This window comes from Phycomyces blakesleeanus (genome assembly GCF_001638985.1).
Source record: "Phycomyces blakesleeanus NRRL 1555(-) unplaced genomic scaffold PHYBLscaffold_1, whole genome shotgun sequence".
Taxonomy (NCBI): Eukaryota; Fungi; Mucoromycota; class Mucoromycetes; order Mucorales; family Phycomycetaceae; genus Phycomyces; species Phycomyces blakesleeanus.
In genome coordinates this window covers 2,400,221-2,419,132 of record NW_017265134.1, presented here as the reverse complement: position 1 = coordinate 2,419,132, position 18,912 = coordinate 2,400,221, and the positions used below count along the sequence as shown (strand labels likewise).

Sequence of the window (18,912 nt, the reverse complement as noted above, 5' to 3'; positions counted from 1 at the left end):
ACTTCTTTAAATGATGTGACTGAAAATTACGACACAAAGTTAAAAATTATGGTGATCATGCGTTAGTCTAGTGGAAATTTACTCTTTTAATCAGTTCGACTCGACTTATCCACTCTGGCAATATAAAGCATCATTATTTTCCCCACAAATATACCGTTCCTTTGACCACACTTTATTTTCTTTCCTTTTGTAGAAGTTTTTCTCACAACTAAATCACTCATGTTGTCAAGAAATAAGAAAGCCTAAAATATGTCTTTTAGATTACAGCTATTAACATTTGGGCATAGCCGTATTATTTAGCTCTATAGCACAAACAATACCCAACCTTGATTGAAAAATTACATGGACATCACTCGGACAACAATCAACACCACTATGAAAGATTGGGAAGAAATTGGTACCCCAAAAACCAAGAGAACAAACCTGGGAAATCAAAGAGACTCAGTGTTACAGACGTTACAAGTCATCAAATAATTTGGCAGCCGTTGGTGTCATAATCTGTATACCAAGACGCATATGTTAACTGTTTGTTCAAGGTCATTTGTTCCTGATATGCAAAATTAAATTAACTAATCAAAGCTTGTGGGGAGCTACATCATGTATTAGACTATTTCTTTTAATTTGATCTTGTGAAGAGGAAGTGATCCTGGATTGTTTTTAAGTTATTGATTTTTATTTAAGCTTTGAAAGAAAAATTAATGTACATGGTTGATATAAATTGGTTGGTGTGAATGAATAAAGGTAGAGGTAGAGGTAGAGGTAGATATTTTTTTCTAGGATACTGAAAGAAACAAGCAAGCAAATCCTGTTGTCGCTTTTCTTTCTTTCTTATGCCTTGGAAGCAGCAAGCTTCTCCTTGTAGAGCTTCTCAGCACCATTCCAGACCGGAGAGTCCTTGCGGTTCTTGAGAGCGAGCATGGTAGGGAGAAGATCCTTGGAGAACATATCAGAGCTCTCTCTGGGCAAGAGAGTGGGAAGATGATCGATGGAACACACTTCAAGAGGGTAAGGGTTTGATGACTCGACAGGAACTGTGGGCTTGTCAAAGGTAGTGTTGATTGTGTAGACAGGAAGAGGGTTGTTGGGGTTGGTGGTATCGCAAGACACGTCACAAATGATCGAAAGCTTACGGGGACCATCGATGAGCTGACGAGTGATGAAAGGAGGAATCTTGGTGTTGAGGTAGATACAGTTGACAAAGATGTCTATACAAAATTGGTCAGCGGATAATGCCTTTAACTTCTCGTTTTTACAACAATAAAAAAAGACTTACCAGACTCAACGATTTCGCGGAAAGGACCACCAGCCTTGGTCTCCTGGATATCCCATTTGATGATGTTCTTCTCAGGAATACCAGCCTTGCGAGCAAAGTCACAAGCACCAGTACCGCAGCGACCGAGAGCACCCATAACCATAATCGTAGGGTAGACGTTTCCATTTTTGGCAGCTAATAATGGGAGAAGTTAAATATCAAACGTATTGTTTGTTCGCTTGTCCCAATCACTCTAGTTTATAGTTAAATTACCAGCTTCAGCCAATCTCTTCTTAGAAAAGTCAATCAAAGCATTCTCATTAGGATATGGCTTCAAGGCGCCGTAAGTCTTGCCCTTGTTGATCTTCTGGTGGCACCAGACATCAATGGCAACAGCAGCACCGGCAAAACCAGCCATGTAACCGAAAGCGGCAACACGACGACCTGTTTAACAGAAAAAAACAAACAAACAAACAAAACAAATTTAGTTTAATTGAATTCTTCTCACGACATTATTCTCAAACAACCCCTCAATATCATAAGATATACTCCAACCGAATTGTGCTAAAACTTACCATTGCTGTCATTCAAGAACTCCAAGTCAAGAATAGTACCCTTACCGGCATCGAAGCGATGCAACAACTCCTTCCAGCCACCTTGGTTCTTGAAGCAGTGAGCAAAGAAGATGTGGGTGTGGTGGAGGGGAGAGTTATCGTTTTCGGGGAGCTCCTTAAGGCCGACAATGTAGGCATCGGCGGGTGCGTCAGTCTTCCAGCTAAGGGTCTTGACAAGAGGGCATCCAACCCTTTTGAAGAGTGCTTTGGTGAGCAATTGAACAACTTTATGTTGATATATAATTATATACTATTCTTACTTGGCATATTCCTCATCATCAAAGATACGCTGGCTGGATCGCTCAACGGTGATTTTAAAGCCTGCGTCCAAGAGGGTCTTGGCAGTGGAGGGTGTTAATGCAGCTCTGTGTTCCATGGGCTTGGTCTCGGCACGGAGCCAAAGGTGGGGGGCTTGAGGGGCAGACATGTTATTGAATGTGTGTGTAAGAGAGAGAGAGAGAGAGAGAGAGAGAAATGTACGGTTGGATCGAACAAAAAGAAGGTAGAGTAGAATTGATATGAAAGAAGCTTTGGTTTTTATATATTTATGCGTAGATGATACTGGTTAGAATATGGAAAGGTCTCAAAGATGAGATGTGACTAGATTTCCCTTTTACAGTTTGGTTATCTCGCTTGGATACTTTTCCTTTTCTCCCCCACCCCATATTAAACTAAAAATCATGATGATCAATTCCTTGACAATATCTCAGCCAGTTGCCTTATTCGGCAATACTTTCAGATGGCAGGACCTTGAAAATTTTAAGCAAAGGGATTTTAATCAGTAAAAAAAAATTAAAAATTAAAAATCTTATTGCCATTTTTGTCACATCAATCTATGGATCAAAAAAAAAAAAAAAAAAAAAAAAACTCACAGTGAACTCCACATAACCCTCTTGTTTTGGTGCCTCTATTTGAAGCTGTAATTAAACCATGCAAGTTAGAATATGATATTAATCAAGCAGTGTACAAATATATATAGACTTACTAGCATACAAAGTATCCCATTAGGAGTGAATCGTAAGTGTACTCTGGTAGCATGTATCAAAGCTTTTGTACAAGCCATTATATATGAATAATGGTAACTATTATATATATATATATATATATAAAGACACTACTTAGCCTAGTTTACTTGTGCATATTGCCCATTCCATTAATAGGTACCTAAATGATATTTCTTCTTCGCATTTGAATGAAATAAAAGACCCGGAATCATGGTGATATTTCATCTGTGCACAAGATTATTAATTCTCAATAACCCCAATCTTTCTATACTCATTAATACACTATAATATAATATATTTTATTATAATATTATCATTATCGTTATCCATATCAACGCACCTCCCAAGAACCTTTGGTTCCTTTTCCGGTCAGCCTAAAGGAGTTGTCAACAGGAGAAAATGACATTGTAACACGCTCGCAGGTACTGTCAATCTCATAAAACACATTAACAAGAGCAGAAGCCTAAGAGTGTGCACTCAGCAGGTCAATTATACATCCTAGTCTCCAAAAAAAATGAATATAAAAGTAGTAAAGACCTTCATAATGACTTGAAATGATTCCATAAAGTCATCTCTCATTTCAATGGTCGCATTGTTTCCATCGATATCGTATGTATTGACCTTGCACTTTGTAACAACGTGTGCATTTATATCCTCTCGCCTATATGTACGGTGTAGATCCAATATATATACATACACACATATATAGAATAAGAAGAATTCGATTACTTTTTTTACATTACTTTATTCACAAATCAATATCTCCTTCTTTCTCTTTCTCTCTATTGTTTTACATAATTTCAAATGGACCTCCATTTCCATCATAAAACAGGCTACAAGTGTCTGATAATACGCCTGTGGCTAAACTGACAATACTCAGGCAATTGACTAGTGCTGCGAGATCGATTGCAAACGGTACGAAAACAGTATTGGATCTTCTGTAGTTCTCAAACATATTCTTTTTCACATAAGCTACTGCCACAACACGAGAGTTATCTCCGGCTGAGAACATGAGCCCTTCTTCTACAACATGACAAGTGGCATCCTGTTTTCTCATTCTGAGTCTTTTTTTTTTCGTGCCAATTTTTCTTTTTTATGCATGTTCATTCCAGCTCATCATTCCACTTTTACCTTTGTTATCTGAATAGCCTTGAGTAAGTTCACTACCAATTTTATACTAATAACGTCCCCACTAAAGCTTGATGTTATTGTGCTTCCTGGGTCTGCTTGGGTCCCAATCTCCAAGTTCATCTCAAATGCCTTTTTCTTTCTTTCTATATACTAAAAAAGAAAAAAAAGAGATAGAAACATAAATTCTATAATATTTAAGATAGTGAAAGAGCTACGTGACTCTTGTTTGTGACGATTGTTCAACCAGAACTGATTTTTTTCAATTCCTTTTTTTTAAAAAAAAAAAAAGAAGTCGAATTCTTGTCAGTATTATAAGTTGTTCGTTAATATAAACCATTACTACCATGGCAGCAATCGATCAACCCACTAAAAACACGGCAGACCATTTTGGATCAGAAGAACCCAAAATTAAGACACTTGTTATCGATACCAATGCGATCATCAATGGCATTTCCCTGAGAAACCTCGCCGAGGAGTTTTATACTTGTCCTGAAGTAATGGTTGAAATTCGCAGTAGTCATTCCCGTGATTTCCTTACTCGTCTTCCCTTTGAAATCCAAATCGAACAACCAAGTGAAGAATCCATGAAGGCTGGTAGGTAGAATATATGATTTATTGTTATATATCTATATATTGCATTTTTATTTAAAAAAAGAAAAGAAAATTAAAATGAAAATGAAAGAAAGAAAGGAGAAAGGGGGTGGGGAAGTAGAATGATTAATAATAATAATAATAATAATTTCATAATGCTTAATAGTTGTGGAGTTCTCAAAGAAGACTGGTGATTATGCTTCGCTCTCTATTCCTGATATAAAGGTCCTTGCATTGGCACACACATTTGCCATGAAGGCTCCTGGTCATGAAGAGATTCGCTCAGAACCTCTCAAGGTGATAATAATGATAATAGGCAGAATTGATATGTGGATCTGTGATAACAATAAATTATACTAATAAATTAAAAAATTAATAATTATGCAGACTAGACCTGCCGGCTCCCTTCCTAGCGCACCCCCACCCCCACCTACCAAGAAGCAGTTAAATGCTGAGCCAGAACCAGAGGCAGACGATGATGGTTGGGAAATTGCTACCTCAAAGAAGAAGGGACCTGCCAAGAAGGGACCTACTCCAAAAAAGACAAACACACCAGCTGCCCCCCAACCCGTTAAAAAGGAAACAGATGAACCTGTCAAAGAGAAAACAAATGAATCTGCCAAAGAGGAAGTAAAGGAATCTGTCAAGGAAGAAGATCCCGTTGAATATCTTGTCCAGTCTGTGGATGATATTATTATCGATGAGAATATCGATGAGGATGACAGTGATGCTGGAGATTGGATTACACCTGAAAATGTAGGAGAGTTCCAGGCTGCACAGCTGGGTGTGACCCCAGAAGAGATGCGCAAACCTAAGAAAATGGAGGTTGCCTGTGTCACAAGTGATTTTGCCATGCAAAACGTACTCTTGCAAATGAACATGAACCTCGTCTCAGCAGGAGGACATCGCATTAAAAAGGTCAGAAACTGGGTCTTGCGATGCCACGCCTGTTTCACGTAAGTAAATGTATATATACTATTGATAAATAAATAATACAGATAATAACTGGGATTTTTTTTTTACTTACACAGAGTCACCACAGACATGGAGAAGAAGTTCTGTCCCAAGTGTGGAAATGCTTCTTTGATGCGTGTTTCATGCAGCACAAATAACAAGGGACAAATTGTATACTACCTGAAACGTAACTACAACTATAACTTGCGTGGCACAAAGGTAATATATAAATAAAGAAATATAGGAGGATTACATTTAGACAATATATATATACGTGTGTGTATGTCTGTATGGGCATATTATGGATAACTACATAAAGAAATACAAGGAAGATAAATAAAACTTAATTAACATTTTTTTTGCTTGGTTTAGTATGATATTCCTAACCCTAAGGGTGGACGTCAAGTAAACAATTTGGTCTTGCGCGAAGATCAAAACGAATATGTCAAAGCTACCCGTGGCCATCAGAAGAAGAAGCTTGTTGATCTTTTTGACCCTGATTTCACGCCAATCTATGGCAAGATGGAGACACGGACACCGGGTAACAATATGTATGGTACTGATGTCATTGGCTTTGGTCGTAAGAACCCAAATGCTACAAACAAAAGAACTGGCAGAAAGAAGTAAATCAATGTCGATTCGTTTCTTTCTTTCTCTAAAACCTTATTCTGTATACTTAACAAGCAAAAATTCTTTTACCAAAAAAAAAGTACAAATAAAATGGATAAATCCATATAAATATAATGAATTCCAAAAAACGTGTATATATTTGCTTTGATCTCACTCTATTGAAAATCAAATAGAAGCAGAAGTGCACGGTTTAACCTTATTTACCCCCTCTTAAAAACCAACACAAATACAAGATACACGATATACATATAGACCTCTACTTTACTCTAAAAACGAGAGAAAGGGACATCGCTGACAAACGAATTATTATCAAGTTAATGAATATACCCTGTACAATTAAGTCCATAGTTATGTGTCCCAATCGAGTTGAATAGTAAAAGTATCCCCAACTGTTACATTTTCGAAAGCATCTATACAATTATTTTTATATAAAAAACGAGGTAGATCGGCGTCGCCATAGGAACTGTTTTAATGATTTGAAAGATTTGAATTACACCGACATATCACATGTTCCAGTATCTTGGCTTTTTAGATATATGTAATAAATATATAAAAAGGGAAAAATGGAAAATATAACTGCTGGGGATGTTCTAATAGCTGTGATCAACAATATTTGATATTTCCTTAATAAAAATAACGCTTATATCATTTACTTTTCTTATTTTTTTTATTCTAGCCCAATAATAATCCTAAATACATTATGAATGACTTTCTTACATTACCAGTATCGTTGGCATATTCTTTTCTATCTATGTGTATGTGGGCATCTTTACTGATTAGATTCAACTGATATTTGATAAATAAATATTTCTATATTGAATCAAATAATGTATGTGTTGTACTGCAGATGAAGACCAGTCAGTCAGAGTTACACGAAATAACGACATTAAACAATAAAAAGGTGATACAGCCATTGAATACTTTAATTGCCTAATTCCAGCCACACACTCACCAACTCAATCATTTACCCTTTTTTTTAAAAGAAAAAAAAACGTTTATTAAGAGGAAAAGTGGGCTTACTTGCATCTGATTTCTAAAACAAATAAAGCTTGGCTAAATCTTCAACAAGGCATTATCCTTTAATTGAGGTGCATGAAATTCTATAAAATAAATGAATATAGAGAAAATAGTGATAGTAATAAAAAACATATTTCTGCCCAGAAAAATAAAACGTTTCTTGAGATAAGTAAATATTAAATGGGCTACTTGAGGTAAGACTTGGTTTCTGTTTATAGTCAAGGAAGGAGAATATTTTATCAATAATAATAGAAAATGAAAGAGAAATAACATAGCCTTTCTAGAGAAGACGTAGAAGTAAAATAAAAAGAAATCATAGGAGATTTATTAAATATGTACTTTATTTCATTTCATCTTTTGTCTTACTAGACTATCTTTTACATATAAACAACCTTAACCAAAAATACTTCTTTTTGATCGTAAGGATTAGTATTAATTTTGTACACAGACCATTAAGAGTTGCTTATATCAAACAACTGATCACCTACACTACATTCCATATATATTGTATGAATTTTTAAAATGGGATCTTTCGGATCTTCTTGGTGATTTTCCATTACTAGATTGCATGTTAATACGACCAAATAATAATAATAATAATTGTAATGGCACAAGCCAACAAACTAAACTCTGTATTTTAAGCAAGAAATAATTAGTGAGAGAAAGAGAAGGGTGGAAAGATCTGCTGCTAATGGTGCAACCAAAAAGAATATAGCGGCAGACCAAAAAAAGAAAAGAGAAATTAAGGTGTGCCTTATTATGTGGAACGTTAACATCTATGCTTCTCACCTGTTGCCTGATATTTTCTTTCTTTATTACATTTTACTTTATTTTAATTACTCAATTAGACATTTCACTCTTATCATGTTTAAAAGTAGACGAAAGAAGAAACAAGAAAAAGAACAAAAAAGGCTCGCTCTAGCAGCAGAGGCAGAAGCAGCAGCAGCAGCAGCAGCAGAGGCAGAAGCCTTGGATAAAAAGTCTAAATCATCCCTTGTTTACCACCCACTTGAAGAAATAAAAGTTGCTCGAGACTTTCGAACGTCTGTTATTGTCCCTCAACTTCAAGATCTCGCAAGCCCATTTCGTAATGATCTCATTCCAACATCACTTCCTAAACAGCAATTTTCGTCTCCACTGGCTTCCAGAACAACCGATAGGTCTGGACCTGAAAAACCAACAACTGGAAAAGACAGTAACCAGCAGTACCAGGATTTGGCTGCTTGGCGGGCGCTCCGCAACCAAAGTCGCTACTCCAATGCCATGTTTGGAGGAAAACAGCGAGGGCCGAAAATGATACCCGGTCGAAAGGCACCTACGCATCAATCAAAGCAAGAAAATATCAATGTAAAGTAAAGTAAAGAAGACAGAGACAGAAACGAAGATGAAAATGAAGACTAATATTAGTAATGATACATAATTAAACCAAGCTTTACGACTTTTTCAATACTCACAATGCAATCAAACATCTCTTATTATTATCTTTTTTTTTTAAAAAATATATATATATACTTATATAGGATTCTGAACCACAAAATGTATACGAGGTTCCAATTTGTCCTGCAATGACACCTCCAAGAAGTTCAGATATCCACCCTGATCTCTATCCCAGCCACCGGGTTGAAGAATGCGAATACGAAGACGAAGATTCAGATGTCGAGAATTATTTTTTTAAAGACTTTGCTCCTGGCCACGAGAAGATCAGATCTCAAACCCCAACTCGACAGCGTTCCAAGCGGTACAGTGCCCGTGCTCGATCCAATAAACCTACGCGCCAATTTGACGTCTTGTCCTTTGCACAACATTTGCACGAAAACCGGCTCTCGGTGGCCCAACCTCGTGCAACCAGCGTAGTCATGACAGAAGAAGACGAACGTGAGCTGCAAATATTATTGCAGCGTACACCTCCAGAATCACAAGAAAACATGCCTGTCTATCCAGCTCAGCGAGCTCAACAAATCCAATCAGCCCAACAAGTTCAACCAATTCAACAAAGAAAACCTGCTACTAAAATGTCTTTACCTATTCATTCGGAAAAGACACTACAAGAAACAAAACCGAATAAAAGGCCATCGCAAAGAAAGAAATTTATACCCGAGAAACCTTTAGAAACATCTCCTGTGCAGCGATCTGCCTTGGGCTCTAATTCTTTTGAAGATATTTTTTTGAAAAATGCACCTACCAACAAAGACAACCAAGAAAGAGAAAATCCGCAAGAAAAAATAGAAGTAATAGAAGATAAAGTTTGGCTGGATATCACTGGTGTACCTAATGGTGTACCTGCTCGTTATTCAAACAGCACTGCTTCATCGAGTGATACCCCAAAGAGCATAGAGAACATCCAGTCGGATACACTACACAAACTCACCCAAAAACAGAGTCTACCTTATATAACACCGCCAATCACCCCTCCAGAAATACCAAATAGAGACAACCGAGTTCTGTTGAACAAGAAACCGTCTCTGCTCTCTCAAAAACTCAATCGAGCCAATTCTGTAGAGCACAATAATATCAATACGGCTGCAATCGGTAGACCAATACACCCTCCTTCTGCTTTAAGAAATAGTAAGGCACACAGTCACAGATTAAAATCTACCAGGAATACCTTAATTGATTCTATTTTTTTTTTTGCTTTAATTTAGTGCAATTGCCATCGTTAAACTCGAGCTCTTATGCATTTTCTTCACCGCGCACAGCACCACTACCACCATCCAACAATCTTGGACGCAGTCCGTCTTCTTCTTCCAACTTCACTAGTACTTCTTCCTCATCGATCCAGGATTCTGCAACGTCTATATCATCTTCCAACACAAGAACTAGATCGGGTGATTCTGGGTTCCGCCAACCTACCCTTGTTACCATCACAGACATTAGTGTTAGCTTGAATAAGTCTATAGACTCTACTGTCGCACAAAGACAGAGGAATAATGGACACCGTCGATCTGTGAGTCTAAACACCTCTTTGGCTCCAAACATTATGATAAATCGAGTGGGTTCGACAGATAATGAACGGGATCCGGCTGGCCGGACACCAAATGTGTCTTCTCCGTTGGTTCCTCAAAGTTCTGTCACTCGCAATAAAAGAGATGACGATGGTGGTGGTGGAGTTGTGCCTGGCCCTCCTAAACCCCAGGGATTGTTCGGTACTTTGCGACAAGTAGGAGGGATCAATCGATCACAGGGTTCTTTTCGAGGATTGATCCGCAATTTCAGTACCGGAAACCATCGACAGCAAGAATCTGGAAGTGATGATGGAGCGCCTGGGGACTCTTTTTCAGAGTCAAGAGGAATGTCTCGCGCAGCCATGGCCGTAATACATCACAGTGTTGTCAATAGCAAGCCTGTAGAAGAACCTGGGTTAGACAAACCACGGCCTCACGTACTGACAGCAAATAATTCGATTCCTAGTCTGTCATCGAACCATCAGAGCCCGAATGAAAGTATTGCTGTCTCAAAAACCGGGGGAGGCACTCGTCTTATTTCCCAGCTTTTAGCAAAGGCAATAAAGCCTAAGAAGACTAAAAAGGCCGGGGCTGGTGCAGATTTGTCGCTCGATATAAATTCCTCTGCTGTACAATTACCACGGAGTCAAGTGGTTAGACGGACAATCATCTATGTGCAGCCTGATTCTATTCCTTTGTCGGATTTTCTGGATGGTCAAGATGTGCCTCCTTTGCCTTGCCCGCTCAACCCGGTGCTGTCTCAGGCTACATGGAAATCAAAAAAGCTAGATGAAAATATTTCAACCGAAAGTCTTCTTCAGTCGAGTAGTTCTGCCTCAGTTGTACCTCCAACTCGGCCACGACGAAATGGAGATAGTCCAGGTATATGTATATTCCTTTTATATATATAGATCTACTGCATGTGTATGATAAACCTATATTTTATTTATTTGTTTTTTTTGTTTTGTTTTTAATATAGGTATAGGTACTTTAAACAGAGCTGCTGATCAGCTTAGCCCAACTACGCCTTGTCTTCAGGGTCTCGAATTAAGAGAGATGAGCGACGGCTCAGTAGAATGGGGGTTGGTGAAGAAGAAGGGTAATCGAAAGAGTTTTTATCGACCTTCTGGCCCAGCACAGTTGCCGCCGTCATCATCATTGCCGTCACCCGCATTCTCGTCATCATCATCATCCACTAGTGTTCCTTTTTCTCAAACCAGACTCTTGGTCGAAGATGAGATTGAGGATGATGTTGAAGACGAGGATTGGTTTGACAATCATCTTCTAGCCATAATGGCATCTGATACGGATCTGCCCAAACCTAATGGGTCCAACGCAAATGCGCCAGCGATACCACGTCGATCACCTCGCCGTCCTCAAGCAAACTGTATTAATACGCCTGAGTCTACCTTGAAGAAGGCAGACACAGATATATACTACGCTCCAACAATGACCTTGCCTAATCTACTACATATGATGGCCAGTAATAACGATGGTGATCTTTTAGGCGAAAAGACTGGAAAATCAATTGAAGACGAATTGGATGATATGATGAAGATGTTTGCTAGCCATTAACCCAAAACAACAGCAAGAAATATATAGAAGCAGGAAAGACATTAGCTATTATTATTTTATATTGGTTTCTTTCTTTCATTCATTCATTTTTTATTCAGATCCTGCGCAGATCTTACACTATATTACTACCTATTACTTATTATTATATTACTTACTATTAATTTATTAATTAATTTATTATGAAAATACAAAAAGGAAGCACTGGTTGGGCACTTGTTTTGGTGATCAGGTTCTGATATCTACCATCTATTTTAAATACTTCTTCTTTGTCCTGTTTTGATGTCTTGGTGTTTCCTGTTGCTTGAGAATAATCTTAATCTAAAATAAGGTACCACACATGTCTATTCTGTAAAGAGTATGATTTACCGTCGATTTGTAGCAGTATTATTACTTGTTCTTCTTTTGTAAATCACTACATACAAAAAATACAGATCATTAGATCATATTACATTACATTACATTACATTGCATTGCATTGGAGTATCTGTTGTGGGGGACTTTCAAGGACTGGATTAACAAAAAAGACATGTACGCCATTTGTTTTGTTTTAGGGCGCTAATAATGATCCGTTATCCGGTAGATCGGTAAGTTTTATGTAAGTGAGTGGGTGATTTATTACTATTTTATTATTTTATATATATCTTTGTCATCAAAATAAAATTCTTATTAAAAGAGAGAAACATATACGGCGCCGATTTCTAAAATTCTTGATTTTATTTGGTTTGATTCAGCTTTCGGGGTTGTCACATATGTAAAGGTTCCTTTTTGATTTATAATCTGTCATGGAGAAATTTGAAATATAAAATATAAAAATAAAATAAAATGGAATGCGTTTTGGCTAAACAAGCGCACGGATCATTTAAATCCCAAGTTCTTTCTTTTAATATAAAATCTGAACTAGCTAATTTTTTATTTATTTTTTTGAATAATAGAAAATAAAAATCACAGCAGAATATTTATACTGCAGAATTGATTTACAGTAATGAGCTCCAACGAGAATAAAATTCATTATAGACCTAAGTAAGTAAACGGTATTTGTAAGCTACAGTCTGAAACATATATACGGAAAGAAATGGTGAATGTCCCGATTGTCTTTACATTTACAGACATACAATGATTGGGTTTGGTTTCTCAAAGGAAAAAAGAAAAAAAAAAGAGTCTCAGATTTGATTGATGGTTGGTTACTAAATTGTCTTTAAACACAACCAAGTAAACTGTAACTATTTAGCATAGGAAAGCCGAAAGCTTTGTACACTAAATAGAGTTTTCTCGAAATCTAACAAAGGAACATGGTTCAAAATACCAAACAAACTTGTAGTTTTGTAGTAAATTCTCTTAATTCTCATTAGTATTTTCTATCACACACCAAATGAAGACCAGCATGTATTTATATATACATATATAATCGTGTGTTATTTTATTTTATTTTTTGATAAAAATAGGTATTATTACTTATATTTAGAATATGCAAATATGTGTACACACACAAAATCAATCAATAAAGAGTCTCGCAATTCCCGGGTTCTGGTGGAATTTGTACACAAATTGAAACCAAAAGCTTAATTGATCTTGCTTATTACATTGATACATCTTTAATAGATTATAAGAAAAAAAAAAGGACAGCATTATACAGTAATTATGTAAATTATATATATATATATTCCAAAAGCCTTAGGCATAATGTATAGGTGGAGAAAGAAATGAATATATTGATATAGATGTATACACAAAATAATAATATTTGAGATTAATTTTGTGCTTTTTAAATTGCACAAAAAGACAAATAGATCAATTTTCATGAGATGTGCGCCATTGAAATGAATATTCCCACAGACACACACCAGACTTGAGAGTAACATTTATAAATGTATGAATTTATGAACGTATGTATGTATTAATGTATGTATATATATGTACAAAAATGTATAATTATATAGAGCATAAAATAGAAAAAATTCTTTTTTAGTTCATCCATTGAACAATGTACTATTGTTACAACCTCTTAAGATACTCAAAAAAAAAGAAGATCAATTAATTACATTTACACTTCTTTATAAGTAAACACACACTCATTTAAATGTATATGTAAGATAGTAGATCCTATATTTCTCTCTCTCGCTCTCTTCTTTTTATATAATTAGATATATGTTTAATTCTTTATTTACTCTATAGAATAGATTTGCAAATCAAGACATATACTTTGTGTAGCTGTGGCTGTTAGCGTCGGTGTAACTTACTTGATTAAACTGAAAAGGAAGGGTTGGAAAATTATCTACATAAACGCTATAATAAAAATGAAAGAATAAAATAAAATAAAGAGGGGATCAAATTTAAGATACACACACGAGATAGTAGAGTGGCTAAATCAAATATAAAGCAAAGTAAGAATTATACAGACTTGACTTGTACAAAACCAAGCTTAGAAGAAGAAAAGAGAAGAGAAGAGAAGAGAAATTGGGGGGTATTTCGGATGAAATCTTTAAAGGCAGGAGGCGTGATATCTGGTGTACATTACCAATGTACAGTTATTAGCTTGTGTAATGTAGCACTCAACATTGAATTCTCGGTTACACTTCCAAACCCTCTAAAGAAACAACAAATATAATTTATATATATATATATATATGTACATGTACATGTATATTATGTATATGTATATCATTGAAAAAAAATACAAACGTAGATCGTCCTATTGAGAAATCGATAATATTCTTGTGTTTTCTTGTTAACTACAAACATATAATTTCGTTAATAAAGAATAGCTTACTATTTACCCAAAAGCCTAATATTCATACTATATATATATATCTCTGTGTGCCTATACTTCATATGTACACAGATAAAGTATTACAGAAACATGTACTATATTCTCTTGTATCTTTACAACAAACAGCAGCCGTTACAGTACAAAAATAACGATGTTCTCAGTGAGTTATATATATAAATATATGTGTGTGTATATTGCGCTCTTTTAAATAAAGAGAGAAAGAATAAAAGAAAGATATGTGTAATTCTTTCTTGTCCTATGTCCTATGTCTTATTTTCTTTATATTTTTTCTTAATACTTGCACATAAAAATAGACTGCTTCTTACATTTTTTATGAAACTAACTGTATACAAATATCACACTTTATTAGTTGCGTTCAAAAACGCGTTTACAGGTTGCTAAGCAAAAGAAACAAATATTATCTTATATTTCAATTACAAATTATATATATATATTTGATGTAGTCATTTTTTTCATATTTTTTTCCATTCTAATGTCAAAAATCTATTTTTATTACTTTTTTTCTTTTAAAAAAAACTTACATTTTTAAACAGCGTATATATATATTTTTTTCCTTTTTTTCCTTTTTTTCTGTTGGCTATGAAATGCGGTAAAAAAATAAGCTGTGGTTTCAATCGTTCGATCCAAATTTTTATACCCCCCAATTTGCTTTGGTTAAATAATAATTAATAAAAAAAATATTAAATAACTATTAAAGCTCGACTATTACCTCTCTTCTTCTTCTTCTTTTATTCTCTCCTTCTACACATCATCCTTAACATCATCCTTAACATAAATATTTAACCGTTAATATGAAATACGGTGCCGAATTACAAGATAACATCTTTGGTCCCTGGCGGTCGTCTTATGTCGCCTACGATGCCCTGAAGAAAGAACTCAAGTCACGCACCCAGAATCGCATCTGGACCGACCTAGACGAATACGAATTTGTTTGCCTTTTGGACAACGAACACATGAAGGTCCATGATTTCATCAACGCAAAATTGTCCGAAATAGACACTCGGATTCTCTACTGCGAACGCACCATCCAATCCCTCCAGAACAGTGAAACAATGAACTCGGACGCAAGTTATACCCTTATGGACGAAACCCTGACCGAGATTTTGTTTGACGTCAATGATCTTTCCCGATTTACCCGTGTAAATTTCCTGGCTATCCAAAAGATCCTCAAGAAACACGACAGATGGACTTTGCTCAACCTCCGCCAGGAGTACGTCCTCAAATTGAGAGAAAAACCACTCGACAAACAGAAATTCGATGTCGCAATTGTCTACATATCCGCACTCCACGACATCTGTCGCAACAGAGGCAAGAAACACACCGGAAACAGTGCCGCCGGAGGAGACCAGAATGCGTTCGAACGTGCCACAGCAAAGTACTGGATCCATCCGGACAACATCACCGAAGTTAAGGCAATCGTAATGTTACATTTGCCCGTACTTGTATTCAACACAGCAAAGAAGTGGGAGCCTGAAGATTCAGCTGTCTCTAGTGTCTACTTTGACAACCATAATCTCGACCTGTACACCGGCCGACTCCAGAGAGATGAAATGGCAGAAGCCATTCGATTCAGATGGTAAATTACCTTGATTTATTCATTAATTCATTTACTTTCTTTTTTCTTTTTAAAGAAATTATCATAATTACCATTAGTATTAGTATTGGTATCACTATTGTGAAAAGCCATTTATTTATTTTATTCAATGCGTAAGAAACTTGTTTATTGAAACCATTTATTACATCACGACAATTCATTACTTAACAACAATACATTTTACTAATTTTCTTTTTTTTTTATTAAAAAAAAGGTATGGTCCTTTTGAGTCCAAAAACGCTTTTGTTGAAAGAAAGACTCATCATGCTACTTGGCTCAATGGCGCATCTGTCAAGGATCGGTTCCGTGTCAACGAAAACAGGGTCAACGAATTTGTCAGCGGTGCCTACACTGCTGAGCAGATTGCTCAGGATTTTCGCGCCACTGGCGCTGATGAGGCGGCTGTCAAGGATGTCCACTTTATTGCCGACGGTGTACAGACTTCATTCCGTGAGAAACAATTGGAGCCAATGCTCCGCGTTTTTTACAACCGAACAGCCTTCCAATTGCCGGGAGACCAGAAATTACGAATCTCGCTCGACACCGATCTCACTTTTATTCGCGAAGATCACACCGATGGTATCCACCGTCGCCAGAACCCGCCAAACAACTGGCGTAGAACAGATGTCCGGACAGACTACCCTTTTAACCACGTCAAAGATTCGGACATCTTGAGATTCCCATACGCTGTGCTTGAAACAAAACTCCAAACCCATCTTGGACAGGAACCACCAACCTGGCTCACCAAGCTAATCGAAAGTCACCTGGTCCATGAAGTACCTCGGTTCTCAAAATATCTCCAGGGCGCATCCCACTTTTACCGCGAAAAGCTACCCCTGCTGCCCTGGTGGCTGACCGAGATCGATGTCGACATCCGAAGAGCCCGAAGCGAAAACACCGGCCTGACTCGTTCTCAGAGCTTCAAGCCTCTTATCGATGGCAAATATCGCCGCGCAATGATTGAAGAAAAAGAACGTGCAAAGAAGGCTGCCGAAAGCCAAACTGTGTACCATATCCAAGATAACACGGTTGCAAATACATATACAAATATGAACAATGCTGGTGGAGCAGACAAGGCAATTCAGGATGCTCAGCGGCGACGATCACTTGTAGTAGATGACAAACAGGAGCTTGCCTGGAAACCAGTCTACAATAATGCAAACAGCCAAGATACACAGTACACCAACCTGAGACCTGATTCAAAGCGACAGGGAAGTAGTAGCCAGAATTCGGCTACTAACCAACCTTTACTTGACAATGATCCCTTGGGTGGTCAATTGCAATCTTCAAAAAAGCAAGCGGACCAATTTTATTCCCCGGGTAAGAAAACCACAGCTTCATCTTCGACTGTCACCAATCTTGGATCAGGATTGAGCGGATCGACTGCAAACCTCACAAAGGAAAAGAAACAAAAGCAGGGTCTGGGTGTGCCTGTTGCATTTGATGAAGAAGCCCAGGTTGGAGAGAAGAAAAAGAAGTCCAAGAAGCTTAAATTGGAACCAAAGACCTTTTTCGCAAACGAACGTACCTTTATTGCTTGGCTTCAGTTCTGTGCTCTACTCTTGTCAGTTGCACTGAGTTTGCTCAACTTGGGAAGTGATGAAACTGCACGTATTATGGGCGGTGTCTTTATTGGCCTGGCTATTGTGGTTGCTCTCTATGCTCTCTATCTTTTTGAGAAACGTGCTTGGTAAGTTTTCCAAAAAGAAATGCCATCAAAAAAACTGTATATGTTTACATTGCTTCGTTTACTAACATTCGTTTGTATAATATTAGGATGATCAACAATCACAGTGAAGGTCGCTATGATGATATTTGGGGTCCGGCAGTTCTTTGTATATTACTTGTGGTTGCCCTTATTGTAAGTAGTGATGATGAAGCATTGAATTCTGTGGAGTAGATACTAATTCTGTGTCTTTTCTTAGATCAACTTTTACCTGCGTTTCCGCTAAATACCATACTATTTATCCAACAAGAAAAAAAGCCCCATCTTCATTTTTATTTTTTACCTGTTACACTTTTGTTCACCAACTCACCCACCTACTCACCTACTCACTTACCTACTCACCTACTCACTTACCTACTCACCTACTCACTTACCTACTTATTTACTCACTCACTCACTCACATATACATACATCCCACTCTCCATACTACTCATTCTACCTCTTTACTTTATATGTACCATTCTATTCGTACAATATCAAAGTTCCCAAGGCAATGGCTATATATACATACATTAGTTTCTTCTTTTTTATCATTATCTTACTATTATTCCTGTTACTACTATTATTACTATTTCTTGAGAAATTGAATAAATGAATATATTATACGCAGCCAAAAAAATATTGTTATTATCTACAGTGCAACAATAATGACGTGAGGTCGTGTGTGCAGATGTGTGCTTAGCAAGTTATTAAACGAAAAGAAGAAAAAAATTTATAAAAGGTTTTATTATTATTATTCAACTAAGCCTATTTAAATATACTTGTGAACCCTTCATTCCCTGATACAAAATTTTATAGATCTATTTACTTTTTGTTGTTGTTGTTGCGTAGTAATAATCCTTTTTCTTGGATATACTGCATTGTGGGACAATACAGACAGACAGACAGACAGACAGACAGACACACAAACACACATATAGCTACGCAGTCAAAATAAGGAAGAATAAAAAGGAGATTCCATGAATAGAAAATCCCACAATACCGGCAGATCAATGACTAAGATCAGGATAACTTGTCAAACGCATGTTTGCATGCTGAACCTCAATACTAAGCTTTTGGCTTTTATTTTTATTTATGTATTTTAGTGGCCAGC

General features: G+C 36.7%; 5 protein-coding genes across 5 annotated transcripts; 3 read left to right on the top strand and 2 right to left on the bottom strand.

Annotated features, from left to right (window-relative positions):
- Positions 1 to 659: 659 nt before the first annotated feature.
- PHYBLDRAFT_157044 (hypothetical protein) lies at positions 660 to 2,368 on the bottom strand. Its single transcript, XM_018433553.1, has 5 exons — positions 2,127 to 2,368; positions 1,828 to 2,057; positions 1,526 to 1,696; positions 1,274 to 1,447; positions 660 to 1,205 (listed from the first exon to the last, which is right to left on the bottom strand). The coding sequence occupies exons 1-5, from the start codon at positions 2,291 to 2,293 to the stop codon at positions 829 to 831; spliced, it is 1,119 nt and encodes a 372-aa protein (XP_018299046.1). The 5' UTR covers positions 2,294 to 2,368; the 3' UTR covers positions 660 to 828.
- An 833-nt stretch (positions 2,369 to 3,201) lies between these two features.
- PHYBLDRAFT_138552 (hypothetical protein) lies at positions 3,202 to 3,927 on the bottom strand (the record flags this gene model as incomplete). Its single annotated transcript, XM_018430022.1, has 3 exons — positions 3,202 to 3,333; positions 3,408 to 3,531; positions 3,665 to 3,927. The coding sequence occupies 3 exons, from the start codon at positions 3,925 to 3,927 to the stop codon at positions 3,202 to 3,204; spliced, it is 519 nt and encodes a 172-aa protein (XP_018299045.1).
- A 418-nt stretch (positions 3,928 to 4,345) lies between these two features.
- Positions 4,346 to 6,173, top strand: PHYBLDRAFT_17872 (hypothetical protein; the record flags this gene model as incomplete). The annotated part of the gene is made up of 5 exons (XM_018438032.1): positions 4,346 to 4,595; positions 4,759 to 4,889; positions 5,103 to 5,548; positions 5,624 to 5,765; positions 5,919 to 6,173. 5 exons carry the CDS (start codon positions 4,346 to 4,348, stop codon positions 6,171 to 6,173), a joined length of 1,224 nt encoding a protein of 407 aa, XP_018299044.1.
- Positions 6,174 to 7,373: 1,200 nt separating this feature from the next.
- On the top strand, positions 7,374 to 11,710 carry PHYBLDRAFT_62045 (hypothetical protein; the record flags this gene model as incomplete). Its single annotated transcript, XM_018440891.1, has 5 exons — positions 7,374 to 7,387; positions 8,042 to 8,540; positions 8,714 to 9,758; positions 9,836 to 11,021; positions 11,119 to 11,710. 5 exons carry the CDS (start codon positions 7,374 to 7,376, stop codon positions 11,708 to 11,710), a joined length of 3,336 nt encoding a protein of 1,111 aa, XP_018299043.1.
- Positions 11,711 to 15,289: 3,579 nt separating this feature from the next.
- PHYBLDRAFT_97025 (hypothetical protein) lies at positions 15,290 to 17,947 on the top strand (the record flags this gene model as incomplete). The annotated part of the gene is made up of 4 exons (XM_018443993.1): positions 15,290 to 16,074; positions 16,307 to 17,001; positions 17,263 to 17,782; positions 17,869 to 17,947. Coding segments are annotated over 4 exons (2,079 nt in total), but the record flags the coding sequence as incomplete, so codon positions are not given.
- Between the last annotated feature and the right edge of the window lie 965 nt (positions 17,948 to 18,912).